The following is a 14,664-nucleotide window of genomic DNA, read 5'->3' on the forward strand; positions in this document are numbered from 1 at the left end:
GTTTTAAAATATATTAAAAGAAAGAGGAAAAAAAACTATATGTTCAAATCGGCCCCCATTCCCTAGCATACAAATAAAAGTAATAGATTACTGTGACACACAAACACATGAGGTCTCCCTGTGTCAAATAAACACTCGGTCTACAAACTTCTAAAACAGTGAAAAAAAAAGAAAATGGCCAAATGTTAATTAAAAGTGAACAAAGCAATAGACATTCCCCAAAATGGTAAAACTGAAAAGTACACCTGACCCTGCAAAAAAAAAAAAAAAAGACGCCCTATGCATTCCCGTACACAGAAATATTAAAAAAAAAGTTCCGGGTGTAACTTATGGCGACTTTAGAAAAAATTTTTTTGCAATGCTTTAGATTTTGAGATTCTACCATTAAAAACCTTTTTTCTGTGAATAAGACGTCGGAATAGCCTTTAGAAAGGCTATTCGTCTCTTACCTTTAGATGTGATCTCCGCCGCGCCGTTCCTTAGAAATACTGGTTTTTACGGGTATGTAAATTAGTTCTCTCGCAGCGATGGGGGCGGGCCCCAGCGCTGAAAATGCGATGAGGGCGTCCCCACTGCTGATCGAGAACAGAATCCTGTGACGACTCTATCTTCTGCTGGATCCTCCCCTTCTTTCCTCGTCTTTCTTCGGCAGCGTCATCTCCGACGCCTGCGCAGTTGGCCCTGCCAGTGAGACACTAGAAGAGCCTACTGCGCATGCCGGCCGGCAGCCATAGTTCCGAGGCCGCAATTGTGCGCAGGCGCAGTCGGCTCTACTAGTGTCTCACTGGCAGAGCCAACTGCGCAGGCGTCGGAGGTGACGCCGCCGAAGAAAGACGAGGAAAGGAGGGGAGGATCCAGCAGAAGATAGAGGTGTCACAGGATCCTGTTCTCTGGCAGCGGTGAGGACGCCCTCATTGCATTTTCAGCACTGGGGCCCGCCCCCATCGCTGCGAGAGAACTAATTTACATACCGGTAAAAACCAGTATTTCTAAGGAATGGCGCGGCGGATATCACATCTAAAGGTAAGAGACGAATAGCCTTTCTAAAGGGTTTAAGGGGTTAAAATGTATATAAAATCATATAAGTTTGGTATCCCCGGAATCGTACTGAAACACAGACTACAGGTGACATGTCATTTTGGTTGCACAGTGAAGTCGGTAAAAACGAGACCCTTAAGAATGTCGCACAAATGCACTTTTTCTCCAATTCCACCCCATTCTGAATTGTTTCCCATATTCCTAGTACAGAACAGAAGAACAATTTGTCCCACAAACATTAAGCCCTCGTAGGTAACGGAAAAATGAAAAAGTTATGGGGTTTGGAAGGTGGGGAGTCAAAAATGAAAATTGAAGGGAAGGGGTTAATAGAAAAATTTGGACATGTTTTCAGGAGACATGAGCTGAATTGAGCTCCGACTGATCGGTACAATGCATCTCTGTGCCCCAGATCCCAGATTTGCTGCTATGTATGATGGTGGGTGCGTGCGTGCATTATATAAGCGTTCAGTCTTGTGTACCCTTATATAAGGAGCTGAATCACTTGCTCGTGTCCCCATAGGCTTTACTTTTAAATAAGAGTATGGAAAAACATTCAGAAAATGCTAGAAGCCCACAATGTAGGTTATAGTGACGTGACGCTCGTAGAATAAGGTTACTGTGCCAGTCAATGCCATCTCCGCCGCAGCATCCTGCTCATTGTTGGTGAGAGGCTTTTGTTATACTCTCCATGTACTCGTAAAAACAATAACTCCTCTCCGGAGGCCTGGACACCCGTGTGCTGCACGACCGCGCTCCCCTCGTATTCATCCTCTTCACCGTCAGACCTTGCCCTCACTAGCGGCCTTGGCATTTTTTAAACTTCATTGTCTTTCTCTGCCTGCCCTACTTCCTGACGTTGAGAGACTGCCGAATGCGTAGATCTCAGACCCCCTCCTACTACACACCTGCCTGCGCCACTGTTGTGGTCCAGAAAACACGGCTGACAGAATTTACTGTCCATTTTTCATTCATTGGAAGGTCAAGGGTGTTATTCCAGGAAAAATACTGCTCATTTACCCTTGTTTTATATTCTAGAGCTGCGCTCACTACTCTGCTTGTGTCGTCACTGTATACAAACATTACATTACTCATCCTGTATTATACTCCAGAGCAGCGCTCACTATTCTGATAGTCACTGTGTACATACATTACATTACTTATCCTGTATTATACTCCAGAGCTGCGCTCACTATTCTGCTGGTACAGTCACTGTGTACATACATTACATTACTTATCCTCACAGTGACTACACCAGCAGAATAGTGAGTGCAGCTCTGGAGTATAATACAGGATAAGTAATGTAATGTATGTACACAGTGACTGTACCAGCAGAATAGTGAGCGCAGCTCTGGAGTATAATACAGGATAAGTAATGTAATGTATGTACACAGTGACTACACCAGCAGAATAGTGAGCGCAGCTCTGGAGTATAATACAGGATAAGTAATGTAATGTATGTACACAGTGACTACACCAGCAGAATAGTGAGCGCAGCTCTGGAGTATAATACAGGATGTAACTCAGGATCAGTACACGATAAGTAATGTAATGTATGTACACAGAGAATGCACCAGCAGAATAGTGAGCGCAGCTCTGGAGTATAATACAGAATAAGTAATGTAATGTATGTACACAGTGACTACACCAGCAGAATAGTGAGCGCAGCTCTGGAGTATAATACAGGATGTAACTCAGGATCAGTACACGATAAGTAATGTAATGTATGTACACAGAGAATGCACCAGCAGAATAGTGAGCGCAGCTCTGGAGTATGATACAGGATATAACTAAGGATCGTTCACATCTGCGCCCGGTCTTCGTCTGTCAGGTTTCCGTCTTCTGCAGACAGAAGACGGAAACCCGACAGACAGTGTCCGGCTGTGAGCACCAGGGAGCATTTTGGGCTCTCCGTGGCGAAACCGAGAGCACAAAATGCTCACCGGCGCTCCCGGCCGGACAGTTTCTAAACCCATTCAAATGAATGGGTTTGAAAACTGACTGCAGGTTTCTGTCTCCTGCCCAGTTTCGGGCAGGAAACGGAAACTTGCATAATGGAGCCCGGGGCGCAGAGGTGAACCCGCCCTCAGGATCAGTACAGGATAATTAATGTAATGTATGTACACAGTGACTGTACCAGCAGAATAGTGAGCGCAGCTCTGGAGTATAATACAGGATGTAACTCTGGATCATTGCTGTAGTTATGATGTATTTTCCCCTATTCTATGTGTAACCTGTCAGCCTTGATTCTTTGTGTTACCACCTCGGGAGTATTTTAATAGAATCCACAGAGACATATGTTGTATAGGTCAGCCATTGATGCTAACAAGACACTGACTAGAGATGTTCGGAGAGCGGTGACTAACATAACAGTGGGAGCCCTCGGATTAGTTGTTGCTCGCCCTGTAGGGGTGAGGACTGTAAAAGGTCAGTGTCCCTAATAATATGACAATGATGACAGGTAGACATATAATAATCCTATGTACAGTGTATTGTTCTGCCTTCATCTTGTCAGGTTATAGATAGGATAAGTATAGCTATGTTATAGATAGATATGATAGTGGCTGACATACACATCGGGCACCGCTTCTCTTCAGAGTAAAAGATTGCACAGATTACAGTGTAACTGGATAGATGATACATATTAATAGTGTTATCAATTTGCAGCTTTGTCTTTAAGGGACCGTTCCGCCTTTATACCCCTGCCCATAATATACAGTCCTATGAAAAAGTTTGGGCACCCCTATTAATCTTAATCATTTTTAGTTCTAAAAATACACACGCGGTGCCCTCGGAGCGCCTGGCGTCAGCCTTGGTATTCAGAGGAGAAGAATAGCGTAAAGCAGTGCCTGCGTGCAGTCTGTCTTGGGTGTGAAGTGAATGAGAAGACTCCAGGTGAGGAGGGGGCTCACATCCTTGAGCACGGAGATCGTGCATGAAACCAGGTTAAATTGCGCACTTTACTAAATGGCATGTACGTGCAGCGTAACGTGTCACACCTAATGCATTAGGCCATGGGTATTTGTTCTTGACTTTGTGTAGTACAGCAACAGCATGACATCTGTGATGTCATAGCCCGTCTACCTGTTCAGACTTTGAATGCATCCTTAAAGGGATAGTTTAGAATAACGCATTTCAAATACCCTATTATGTACTTAACGGAGTAAACACCTCGTTCAGAACTGTCACTTAGAAAGAGTGTCTCTTGATCTGAAGGACTTTCCACATCCAGGAATTATGTAAACAACCCATAGATTTAATAGACACTGTACTACTCCATTTCACCTTTAGGGGTGCCATAGGGATAATAAACACCTGTTACCATATTATAGACTTGATGGGGGGACTACCCATTCTGGACCCTTGTGTATTAACTGCAGTAGCTACAAAGAGTGTCTCTGACTCTGGAGGACCCAACACGTCCATATATTACATAAACTACCATAGATTTATTTTACAGACACGGTGTAATATTCTGCCTCACCCCTAAGGGTGCTACAGGGGCATTGAAGATCTATTGGCATAATAGAAAGGTGTTCCTCCCTTATGGACTTTCAACTATTATCCAGAGTGGATACAAAGGGTATCTCTTGCCCTGGAGGACCCAGCATGTCCAAGGATTAAATAAACAACCCTTTGATTATAATGGACACAATGTAATACTCTATTTCACCTTTAGGGGTGCTGCAGGAACATTGAACACAATATATCTTACAAATGTCTCTTGACCTGGAGGACCCAGCATGTCCAGGCATTACATAGATGCTCCATTGATTATGATATCACACTGTAATACTCTATTTCACCTCTAGGGGTGCTGTAGGAACATTGAACATGCTACCTTACAAATGTCTCTTGACCTGGAGGACCCAGCATGTCCATTCATTACATAGATGACCCATTGATTATGATAATCACACTGTAATACTCCATTTCACCTTTAGGGGTGCTGCAGGGGTAGTGAACATCCATTACTAGATTCCCCTGCAGATTACAGCTGATCACTAGGGGTTTCCACAGCAGCAGTCGGACGTTCTGGGATCATCTTATTATTGGGGGGACCTAAAAGGGGGATGGTCGAGCCCCTTCCAATGGTTACAACCTCAGATGCAGCGTACCTCACCCATCATAATCTCCTGCTTTCTTTACATGGCTCTTTATCTTCCATATAATGCAGCATTACATCATCCTGATCCTCCTGGTTCATGAACATCATTGTAAACCTGTAGAGAGAGACAGAGCAATACCTAAAGGGGGGAGGACTCCTAAAAATATGTAATAGGGTAATGGCTATGTAAGATGTCATCCCTCTTCTACGGCCATTTATAGGGTGAGGACATGCGTGTGCAGCTCGCCCCTATTTCTGGATCTGAGTACCCTGCACTAATACACGGCTCTTATGCCTGGCATGTCCTGTCAAGTCTTGAATTTTCCTCGCTCTTGTTTTCTGGCCCCGTCCGTCTCCTTCTCAAGGGCCACTTTACATGTATTGCGCTATGAGGCATCTGGCTATGAGACTTGTGTGTTGTTTGTGACGGGAGGTTGAAGTGAAAGCTGCGGCAGCCGAGGTAATTACACGCTGCCGTAAGAACCTTCCCCGCCGCCGCCGTGCGCTCTGCAGAAACCGCGCATTGTACATTATATAGATTATACTGTGTCCCCTTACCCCCTCTATAACCTCTATTACCTAAAAGTGCTTGCAAATGGAGTTCTATCTGATCCTGAGAAAGTTAGGTGTCTCCAAGCTCTCACTGTCATGCTAGGTCCATATTAGTGTTCGGTTCCCCACGGGGACCTGAAAGGCAGGCAGACTGTCCGCTTAAACAGTGGTTAACCGTAGACACCATAGACTATAATGGAGTCCGTCAGGTTTCTGCTGGTTTCATACTGAAACCAGTAGGACTTTTCTCTCTGCCGATTTCAGGCGGAATCTGCCGCGGAGACTCCAACACAGCCTTATCAGCTTTCCTGGGGTCCTGAATGGCATGAAGTCTAGTTTTGTAATAATGTATTCCTTACTGCTATACTAGTATAAAAAGTTGCGTATGGTATATGGGGCCCCTGGTATAGGTATTAGTTTTGCCTCTGGTGTCATTGGGGCAGATCCTATTAATTAATCCTACTAATATTATAAGTGTGAAAGTTTGTGTGTTTGGATGTTTGTGAGTTTGGATGTTTGTTCCTCAATCACGCTAAAACGCCTGGACGGATTTGCGTGCAATTTTCCACAAACATAGTTTTCCCTTAGGATTGAGTCACAGGCTACTTTTGGTGCCACAAAACAACATGGCTTCCTAGCAGGAGACTCACAAAAGCAGGACTCCTAGCCCCAGCTATAGACTCACACACACTGCCTGGCATTTCCTGCCTCAACCTGCCTGCACACTCCTTACTGTCACCTCAGGAGTAGCCCTCACTCTACTCACTCACATTTACATATAGCTTTCCACTATATAACACATCACATTGTCTGTATCACGACATACACAATACAACACATCACATTGTCTGTATCATGACATACACAATACAACACATCACATTGTCTGACACAATACAACACATCACATTGTCTGTATCACGACATACACAATACAACACATCATATCGCATTTGCTAGCCCACCAAACTTTTTAAAGCACTTTTACAGTTTCACACGTCTGTGTCCGCCCAATTCTCAAATCACCGCAGACGAAGTCGCGGGTAAAAGCTAGTAATATTATAAAGGTGAAAGTTTGGATGTGTGTTCCTCAATCACAGCCAAATGGCTGAATGGATTTTGGGGGCAGAGATGGGGGGGGGGGACAAGAAACTGGGGGAAGAGATGGAGGGACAGGAAACTGGGGGCAGAGATGGGGGGACAAGAAACTAGGGGAAGAGAATGGGGGACAAGAAACTGGGGGCAGAGATGGAGGGACAGGAAACTGGGGGCAGACATGGGGGGGACAGGAAACTGGGGGCAGAGATGGGGGGGACAGGAAACTGGGGGCAGACATGGGGGGGACAAGAAACTGGGGGCAGAGATGGGGGGACAAGAAACTGGGGGCAGAGATGGGGGGACAAGAAACTGGGGGCAGAGATGGAAGGACAGGAAACTGGGGGCAGACATGGGAGGACAAGAAACTGGGGGCAGACATGGGAGGACAAGAAACTGGGGGCAGAGATGGAGGGACAGGAAACTGGGGGCAGATGAAGGGGGAGACAAGAAACTGGGGGCAGAGATGGGGGGACAACAAACTGGGGGCAGAGATGGGGGGGACAACAAACTGGGGGCAGAGATGGGGGGCCACAAGAAACTGGGGGCAGAGATGGGGGGACAAGAAACTGGGGGCAGATGAAAGGGAGGACAAGAAACTGGGGGCAGAGATGGGGGGACAGGAAACTGGGGGCAGAGATGGGGGGAATGAAACTGGGGGGACAAGAAACTGGAGGCAGACATAGGAGGACAAGAAATATAAGCGGTTCAGCGCCACTGCCAACCCGCAGACGAAGTCACGGGTAACTGCTAGTTTGTTATAATGGTCTAAAAAGATAACGGTCTTAGTTGCCCATAACAACCAATCACAGTGCAGCTTTCCTCTGATGTCATCAAATTTTCCCTCTGATGTCATTGAGTTTATGCTCTGATGTTATCGAGCTTTCTTTCTGATGTCAGTTTTTTTTTCTGTGATGTCATCGTTTTCCCTCTGATGTCATTGAGTGTATTCTCTGAGATCATCCGGTTTTCCTTCTGACATCATTGAGTTATTCCTCTCCTCCTGAATTTTGCCTCTGATGTCATCGTGTAATGTCATGTGACGTCTTCCTGCATCAACAAGGTGTGAAGAGTGAGTGTCCCCCATATTTTGGAAAACCTGACCTAATGGCGACGGCAAGGGATATCCTGAGACTTAGTCCTGGGGGTCGGATACCCACGATCAAACATAGCCCAATCTATGAAGGGGCTTCTTATATGGGCTCTATGGGAGTGTGCTGCAGTACCCGCCACAGCCACACTTGTATGCATGGTGCTCTTCTTGACTAAGCAATAAAGGTCTCCTACATTCTGCTTATATAAGGGGGTCCCACACTGATCAAACATTGATGGAAAGACCCTTTAAACACCCAGCTTTCCCAAAACATGATAGGAGTCTCAGGGATTTGTAAGGATGTCTCCTCAAGGTCAAGTAGAAACCCAAAAGCAGCTGTGAACCAGCTCTTACCATCTCACCAGTGTGACTAACGTGTCTTGCAACATATTAACAGGCCGTGTTATCCGTGACTCACCCCTATGTCCTGCGCTACATTCCCATACATTATCATATAGATTACCGCCATTACCTGCCACCATTTACTGTCCAGCGATTCCCGGGATTGTTGTGAATGGGAGAATCATTTACTAAGACGGAAGATGGTGTAACCGAGCGTTCTGCGAAACCGATAATTGTGGCCCCCAAATAATGCGCTTCTGCCTCCTGCTCCCCTCCAGCCGTTGTGCGAGAGCCCCGTGATATGTGCACCGCCGTCACCATGGAGAACGCATTCCTCGGGGAGACGAGAAAATCGCACCTAAGAATCACAGATCTGTGTCACACTCCGCAGCGCAACGCAAGAACGTCGCCTGCCTTTGAAATGCAAAGTAAAAGCAGTTATAGAGTAAGAGGCTGAGTGACGGCTTAATGGGGAGACTTTTATGTGGCTGCTCCGCTGACGTCCCCCCGTATTCTAAGAACTCGCACAATCCTCGACAGAAAACACTTCTAGGCAGTATTACAGTACACCGGAGCGATCCAGGAGAGCACAGCACAACAAGTCTGGGACCCCAATATTCTGTCCTGAATTTCATTGTCCTGTACCCCAAGTATCAGCGTGTCATTATCCTGTACCCCAAGTGTCAGCTTTCCATTGTCGTGTACCCCAAGTGTCCACGTATCATTATCCTGTACCCCAAGTGTCAGCCTGTCATTGTCCTGTACCCCAAATGTCAGTGTGTTATTATCCTGTACCCCGAGTGTCAGCTTTCCATTGTACTGTACCCCAAGTATCAGTGTGTCACTGTTCTGTACCCCAAGTGTCAGTGTGTCATTGTCCTGTACCCCAAGTGTCAGTGTGCCTTTATCCTGTACCCCAATTGTCAGCGTGTAATTGTCCTGTACCCCAAGTGTCAGCCTGTCATTATGCTGTACCCCAAGTGTCAGCGTGTCATTATCCTGTACCCCAAGTGTCAGCCTGTCATTATCCTGTACCCCAAGTGTCAGCCTGTCATTGTCCTGTACCCCAAGTGTCAGCGTGTCATTGTCCTGTACCCCAAGTGTCAGCCTGTCATTATCCTGTACCCCAAGTGTCAGCCTGTCATTATCCTGTACCCCAAGTGTCAGCCTGTCATTGTCCTGTACCCCAAGTGTCAGCGTGTCATTATCCTGTACCCCAAGTGTCAGCGTGTCATTGTCCTGTACCCCAAGTGTCAGCGTGTCATTATCCTGTACCCCAAGTGTCAGCGTGTCATTGTCCTGTACCCCAAGTGTCAGCTTTCCATTATCCTGTACCCCAAGTGTCAGCTTTCCATTGTCCTGTACCCCAAGTATCAGTGTGTCACTGTCCTGTACCCCAAGTATCAAAGTCTCCTTGCTCTAGTTCTCTCTATTCTCCCTGGTCTATCAGGGGGTCCCACAATAATTCCTCTATACTGCATGTGTGTCCTTTATCCACCGGCTGTCCGGGTTTCACTAGGGTGCGCCCCCTTTTTTGTTGTATACAGCCCCCTATAAGGACCTCAGATGCAGGTTCTCAGTATTGCTGTATACATGGACCTGCAGTTCCTCCATCAGTGTAGGGATTGTATTACATGTATCTCTGTATTGGTGATTCGGGGTATGTAGGGCACTGACCTGACCTCACCCTATACCTTAATCCTATGGCCGGGTGCACTTATGAATGTTATTCACAGCGCGGCTTCTAAATGAAGTGAATTGAGCGCTGATGGATTTCGCTCTTCATCGGCCTCAGTTAATTGTCTCGTCCCCGCTGTCTTTCAGAATCAATGCGTCGGAGTTTATTTCTGTAGATTGTTTGGTTGACTTGTTGTTGTGTCTGCTGACCTGCTGTGTCCCACTTTACCGGGGGGATATTTGTAGATGTGGGGCGGGGGCTGCGGTCAGTATAGAAGCCCTTACACCTCTCAGTTACATTACATTGTAAGGACACGGCCTCCTGCACTACATAACCCCGCACCTTGTGGAAGGAGAGAAGAAATAGCCTGCAGACTTCTTGTCTTAGTTTTTTTTTCTTCCTTTCCTTATTTCTCCTCTTACCTTTTATTTCTCGCTTTTTTTACTTTCTCCATCTTTCCATTTTTCTTTACCATTTTTCTTTCTTCCTAATCCCCTCACACCTTCTTTTCTTCCTCTATTACTTAGCTTTGTCTTCTCTTTTTTCTATCTGTCTTATTTTATTCTCTAGTCTGCCTTCCCTCTTATTTATTGTTTCTTCCTTCTTACTTCCCTTCACTCTCTTCCTTTCTTATTTGTCATACTTTCTTCCTCCAAGATCTCCTTTGTCCATCCTCTTTCCCACTGTTAATTTAAATTTTTTTAAAAACTTTTTTCCTTCTTTTTTTCCCATTGTCTCTTCCCTCCTTCCTTCCATCTCTTTTCTTCCTTCCTTCTCTTCCCCCTCTAACTGCCCTTCTATTACTCTTCAATATGCCCTTCCTCCCCTTGCTGTCTGTCCTTCTTTCCTTCCTTCTCTTCCTCTGCTATCTGTCCTTCCTTCCTTTCTTCTCTTTCTCTGCTATCCATCCTTCCTTCATTATTTTCCTCTATCTGTCCATCCTTCCTTCTCTTCCCCTGCTATCTGTCCTTCTTTCCTTCCTTCTCTTCCTCTGCCATCTGTCCATCCTTCCTTTCTTCTTCCTCTGCTATCCGTCCTTCCTTCATTCTTTTCCTCTATCTGTCCTTCCTTCCTTCTCTTCCACTGCTCTGTCCTTCCTTCCTTCTCTTTCTCTGCTATCCGTCCTTCCTTCTCTTCCTCTGCTATCTGTCCTTCTTTCCTTCCTTCTCTTCCTCTGCTATCTGTCCTTCCTTCCTTCTCTTCTTCTGCTATCTGTCCATCCTTCCTTTCTTCTCCTTTCTCTGCTATCTGTCCTTCTTTCTTCTCTTCCTCTACCATCTTTCCTTTCCCTTTTTCTGCTATCCATCTCTTCTCCTTGAAGTCTGTGAAATAGAGCAGATATACATAGCATATCTACAGCCATCCGACAAGGAGAGCAGCCTTGGGATCACCTACTCCTGGAGTGACCGTCTTTCCTAGAGGTTACCGTGTCCCGTATGGTATATACCGCTGCTTTACTGCACATTGCCCCTAGACTACTAATGGAGGTGTCATCCACCACACAGATAACCCCTGAGGGACCTACACAGTGTAACTGGACCCCACACCACTGCCCCATCATATCTGTGGAAGTTCCAGAATGGTTGTCACCCAGTTTTCCTAGACTATAAAGTATAAACCAATACAGCAGTATGATCCTACTTTCCTAGTTTACTGAATGTCACATCAGCCTAGTTCTGCAGACACTGCCCGTCCGCTTTCCTTGCTGACATTTCACTCCATCACTAGGGCATGCAGGATTCTAGGAAAGCCGTGTGACACCCCGGCAGCGAGCTGTTACAGATATATTTATTTTTGGCGAAAACTCCAAACTTTTGCCATGTATTATGTATCCGCCTGGTTGGCGCAGTATTACGTGTGTACATTGGAATATATAATACACCGCACACATAAATATCCACGTCTCCCCGGGAGACTGATCCATCTATCTGGTTACTAACGCACATGTCACCGCGTGGCAGCCGCCGACAGCAGAAAACTGTGGAGTTCATTAGTGGAGAGGTTTACTGGAGACCTCATTACCATCCCGACACAGTAACACCAATATGTAGACCCCTGACATTTTTATGGATTCGCACCGTGCCACTGACAGCTTACGTAATGTAGTTGTCGTGTGTGTTAGGGCAGGACACATTTATAAGACAGGTCACCTTATTATAACCCACATCCTATGTAATGTTATTATACAGCATGGTTATTAGCTGCATTTAACTCCTTAACCCCTGAAGGATGTGACCTATTTTGGCTTTTGATATCTCATATGATATGCTACAATACCTCCAATAGATACGGGGCCCAGGACCCCAGCTGCTGATAATCTGTCTACATGCCGCAGTTGCGTTACAGAGTTGTCAATAGGAGAGAACGTTTACTGCAGTATATATGGGATTGGAGTTATATCCACTCCCTGCCGGATGTTACAGCTGACACCCGCTGACTAAGGTGCAGGATCAGTTTCTGGGATAGCTCGAGCACCCTGTAGTGCAAGCAAAATTTACTTACGTGCAGAAATGTCAGGCATGAGGTATAGGGCGCCTTCATGTACAGTGCCTACAAGTAGTATTCAACCCCCTGCCGATTTAGCAGGTTTGATAAGATGCAAATAAGTTAGAGCCTTCAAACTTCAAACAAGAGCAGGATTTATTAACATATGCATAAATCTTACAAACCAAAAAGTTATGTTGCTCAGTTAAATTTTAATAAATTTTAAACATAAAAGTGTGGGTCAATTATTATTCAACCCCTAGGTTTAATATTTTGTGGAATAACCCTTGTTTGCAATTACAGCTAATAATCGTCTTTTATAAGACCTGAACAGGCCGGCACAGGTCTCGGGAGTTATCTTGGCCCACTCCTCCATGCAGATCTTCTCCAAGTTATCTAGGTTCTTTGGGTGTCTCATGTGGACTTTAATCTTGAGCTCCTTCCACAAGTTTTCAATTGGGTTAAGGTCAGGAGACTGACTAGGCCACTGCAACACCTTGATTTTTTCCCTCTAGAACCAGGCCTTGGTTTTCTTGGCTGTGTGCTTTGGGTCGTTGTCTTGTTGGAAGATGAAATGACGACCCATCTTAAGATCCTTGATGGAGGAGCGGAGGTTCTTGGCCAAAATCTCCAGGTAGGCCGTGCTAGCCATCTTCCCATGGATGCGGACCAGATGACCAGGCCCCTTGGCTGAGAAGCAGCCCCACAGCATGATGCTGCCACCACCATGCTTGACTGTAGGGATGGTATTCTTGGGGTCGTATGCAGTGCCATCCAGTCTCCAAACGTCACGTGTGTGGTTGGCACCAAAGATCTCGATCTTGGTCTCATCAGACCAGAGAACCTTGAACCAGTCTGTCTCAGAGTCCTCCAAGTGATCATGAGCAAACTGTAGACGAGCCTTGACATGACGCTTTGAAAGTAAAGGTACCTTATGGGCTCGTCTGGAACGGAGACCATTGCGGTGGAGTACGTTACTTATGGTATTGACTGAAACCAATGTCCCCACTGCCATGAGATCTTCCCGGAGCTCCTTCCTTGTTGTCCTTGGGTTAGCCTTGACTCTTCGGACAAGCCTGGCCTCGGCACGGGAGGAAACTTTCAAAGGCTGTCCAGGCCGTGGAAGGCTAACAGTAGTTCCATAAACCTTCCACTTCCGGATGATGCTCCCAACAGTGGAGACAGGTAGACCCAGCTCCTTGGAAAGGGTTTTGTACCCCTTGCCAGCCTTGTGACCCTCCACGATCTTGTCTCTGATGGCCTTGGAATGCTCCTTTGTCTTTCCCATGTTGACCATGTATGAGTGCTGGTCACAAGTTTGGGGAGGGTCTTAAATAGTCAGAAAAGGCTGGAAAAAGAGATAATTAATCCAAACATGTGAAGCTCATTGTTCTTTGTGCCTGAACTACTTCTTAATACTTTAGGGGAACCAAACAGAATTCTGGTGGTTTGAGGGGTTGAATAATAAATGACCCTCTGAATAAATTTTTCACAATTTAAAAAAAAATTAAACAAAGAAATAACATTCTTTTTTGCTGCAGTGCATTTCACACTTCCAGGCTGATCTACAGTCCAAATGTCACAATGCCAAGTTAATTCAGAATGTGTAAACCTGCTAAATCTGCAGGGGGTTGAATACTACTTGTAGGCACTGTATATGTCATACTCACATATGTATGTTTTTTTTCTTCTTCCAGGTGATTATTTCGGAATCCTGATGGAAGAGAAGGTGACTGGCTTCCCATTTAATATCATGGAGAATCCAATGTACTGGGGTAGTACCGCCAACTACCTGGGTTTGGCCCTCCTGTAAGTTACCCTGACTATTGTCTTCTCTACAGCCATGATCCTACCAGTCATTGCCAGAGGCCACTTTGGGGACATGACCTGGAGATGACCCACTGCCAAGTCCAGATATTCAGAACCCCAAACAGGCGCTGAAGGGATCATGGCCATTTCTAGAAGCTCAGTAATTGTTGCATTGGTATAGGACGACACCTTACCAATATAGTGTATATATAGATGTATACGGTATAGAACGACACCTTACCAATATGGTGTATAGATAGATGTATACGGTATAGGATGACACCTTACCAATATGGTGTATAGATAGATGTATACGGTATAGGACGGCACCTTACCAATATGGTGTATAGATAGATGTATACGGTATAGGATGACACCTTACCAATATGGTGTATAGATAGATGTATACGGTATAGGACGGCACCTTACCAATATGGTGTATAGATAGATGTATACGGTATAGGATGA

The 14,664-nt window shown here is 45.6% G+C and overlaps 1 protein-coding gene across 1 annotated transcript in view; it reads left to right on the forward strand.

Moving 5' to 3' along the window:
• The window catches only part of PEMT (phosphatidylethanolamine N-methyltransferase), a 77,006-nt gene that overhangs the window by 47,311 nt on the left and 15,031 nt on the right, over positions 1-14,664 (forward strand). Inside the window, exon 5 of the mRNA XM_075285230.1 lies at positions 14,085-14,196. Within this exon, the coding sequence (XP_075141331.1) occupies positions 14,085-14,196 (112 nt within the window). The remainder of the gene's footprint in view (positions 1-14,084; positions 14,197-14,664) is intronic.

This window comes from Leptodactylus fuscus, chromosome 8 (genome assembly GCF_031893055.1).
Source record: "Leptodactylus fuscus isolate aLepFus1 chromosome 8, aLepFus1.hap2, whole genome shotgun sequence".
NCBI classification, from domain to species: domain Eukaryota; kingdom Metazoa; phylum Chordata; class Amphibia; order Anura; family Leptodactylidae; genus Leptodactylus; species Leptodactylus fuscus.